Source organism: Neopelma chrysocephalum, unplaced genomic scaffold, assembly GCF_003984885.1.
Source record: "Neopelma chrysocephalum unplaced genomic scaffold, ASM398488v2 Primary Assembly neopelma1_97316, whole genome shotgun sequence".
NCBI classification, from domain to species: Eukaryota; Metazoa; Chordata; class Aves; order Passeriformes; family Pipridae; genus Neopelma; species Neopelma chrysocephalum.
This window is the reverse complement of record NW_020925957.1, coordinates 1-2,806: the sequence shown is the minus strand read 5'-3', so window position 1 is coordinate 2,806 and position 2,806 is coordinate 1. Positions and strand designations below refer to the sequence as shown.

Below are 2,806 nucleotides of genomic sequence, written 5' to 3'. Positions count from 1 at the left end.
TAAATAAAGAATATGCAATGAAAGAATCGCCAAGACTGTACCTAATCGTGACTGACTCTGAAATTTTGAAGCAATTTGATGCATTAAATGACAACCTGCAAGAAATAGAAGTTCTCAACTTTTAATGCACCCTATTAGTTTGGGGGGATTTTTTTTTTTAACTGGATACAGTGAGGAAAGTTATGGACATAATAAAGAGCACGGTGGGAAAAAAGAAAAATATTCCAGCAGCCAGAACTTTACCCCAGGTTTGCTGACCCCTCTTTTAACAGCAATAACAGGACACGCAAACTGCTTACAGCTACTTGAACCCAAGGCTTTCGCCAGACTGCAGAAGACTCAAAGACTAGTTGTGACCTCAAAGAGCTTTAACTCCAGAAAACAAATACCCATTACTTCATTCTTTTTAAGTAAATAAAAACTTCTACAAACAGGCAAACACCTCTCCTCACCCTAAGCATACGCACGTATATCACACGTGTGGATATATCGCATACATGTGGATATTTAGGCATGCTTGTGCATTGACAGTACATATTCCACGTTTCTACGTACCCGCCCGGCTCTGAGAGGGGTCGGGGGGACCCGGCGCTCAGGGAGCGGAGAAAGGAGGACTCGGACCCGGACTCAGCTGTGCGGGAGGAGCGGAGCCCCCGGACCCGGACTCGGCTCTGAGGGGGCGCGAGCACCACCCGGACCCGGCGCGCGCTGCCCGCGCCTTTCGAACCGCGCGCCCGGGCGCTACCACAGCTGCTCCCCGAGCGGGGGCGGGGCACCGGCCGCGCCTTCCTCCCCGCTCCTTCTGAAACGACAGAGCCGCTGGAGGCACAGTTCCAGAGTCTCGTATTAGAGACAAGAGGGAAAAAGGTTACTTTGAGAGCCGTTCGCTTGTTTAGGTTAATTTCCGCTCGCGTATTTGCGGAAAACACTGCTGGCTTTTCCTCCCGGTTGGTTACGCCCAAAGCGGTAAATTGAGTGGCGCCGAGAGGAGCGCACATGGCGGCGGTGAGGGGGCGCAGGGGGAGCCCGCGGGGGCGGCGGGGCCGGGACTGGGAGCCCTCGGGCTGGGGATCCCTCAGCCGGGACCCCTCAGGGCGGGGGATCCCTCATCTGGGGATCCCTGAGCCGGGGGTCCCTCGGCATGTCCTGTGAGGATCTGGTCGGGTCTGTGGGTCTCGCCTCACCCTCCTAGAGAACCCTCGGGTTATATCGTAAAGAACCGGTTACGCTTTATTATCGCGCCCCCAGTGATGTGGTTAAAGGTTTATAAAGCAATAACCCTAAACCCTGGTGAGTGCAGCAGCACAGGGTTTGCAGAGCAAAGCAGGGAGCGCCGGTGCCGTGAGGTTCCTCATGGCTTTCGGGGGGGATGATTTGTCCATAATTTTTCATGCCGTTCGCGTTAACCCCGCAGTGCCGCTGTCACTGAGCTGTTGTTGTCTCCCTGCAGGAAAGCAGAGTGTGTGTTCCCGGCGGGATACTTTGATTTCTCAGCATGGACAAGGAGCAGGTTTCCAAACGTTTGTATGTTGGGGGGCTTGGCCACGCGGTTTCCAAGGCTGAACTGGAAGAAAGATTTGGCAAGTTTGGGCGTATTTTGGATGCAGAGATTATTACCAGAAAAGATGATGAGGGTAATGGTTTTACTTCATTCTTTATAAGTTCATTGCTTTTCACTTTGAAGTGTGAAATGGAATATTTGCTCCAGAGGCACTTTAATTTTCAGGAAATAGCTTCATTTTCAGTTTTAAAGGAAACACTGAAATGATGTGGAAATTAACTGGATGTTTCTTATTGATCAGGGAACCCTATGAAGACTTTTGCTTACGTCAGTGTCAGCATTTCGGATGCAGATCTTAGGAAGTGTAAGTACATCTTTTTATTTTTCACTTATTTGTGTTTTTGAGCCAAGTTGCATTACTGATAGTGCATGTAATGTTGTCACATCAGGGTGTGGTCAAGGCAGAGCTTGTTTCAATCTGTTGTTTTATTAATTCCACTTTAAGCTGCAGTTTTAGGGGTACCTTTCAGATACAGACTTTAACCAAGTGAGCAGTGAAGTGTAAACTCATGCTAAAGAAACCTCAGCTTGGCATAGGAGGAGGTGTAGTGAAGTCTGGGCTGTGCTTTTTTAATGTAGAAAATACTCATTTCCCATCTCTTTGTTTTGCAGGCATGTCAATTCTAAATAAAACAAAATGGAAAGGGGGGACACTGCAAATCGAGTTGGCCAAAGAAAGCTTTTTGCACAGGTAAAAATCAGGCTTTAAAAATATATATTGTTGCTCCACCTTTTTCTGTTTATCTGTTTATATTATGATAATAACATTATATATTATTTCATCTTCTGCAGTCCTGTCCTTTCAGTTTTGATAGGCACTGGTGGAGTGTTGATGCACATTTGATGCTGCAACATGATTTAGATCCTTATTCCCTTCAAGGGAATGTCAGGATGTTAACTCCTTGAGCAGTGAGTGTTGCTGTTCTGTGGGAGGGGGTCCCTGCCAGCTCTAATTGAGCACCTGGGCTTTGGCACAGCACTTCTTTTCAGGCAGGATGTACTTTTTGGTGCAGGCTTGCCCTGGAGAGGGAGGAAGCAAAGCTGCAGAAAGAAAAGCCACAGAGAAATAACCCAACCTGTCTGTTGGAATCACTGAAAAAGACTGGAGTTGTGGATTTCCACATGAAAGCAGTACCAGGTACAGAGGTGCCAGAGCACAAGGTATGGTGGGGTAGATGGGTGAGAGAGTTAAAGCAGCAGAAAGCAAGCTGAGTGCATCTAAATTTATGCCAAATCTCTATGCCT

At 47.9% G+C, this 2,806-nt stretch overlaps 1 protein-coding gene across 1 annotated transcript; it reads left to right on the top strand.

Moving 5' to 3' along the window:
• Window positions 1-965: 965 nt before the first annotated feature.
• Window positions 966-2,773, top strand: LOC113961593 (nucleolar protein 8-like). Its single transcript, XM_027672020.1, has 5 exons — window positions 966-1,005; window positions 1,451-1,634; window positions 1,803-1,865; window positions 2,174-2,252; window positions 2,575-2,773. The coding sequence occupies exons 2-5, from the start codon at window positions 1,496-1,498 to the stop codon at window positions 2,771-2,773; spliced, it is 480 nt and encodes a 159-aa protein (XP_027527821.1). The 5' UTR covers window positions 966-1,005; window positions 1,451-1,495.
• Window positions 2,774-2,806: the final 33 nt, after the last annotated feature.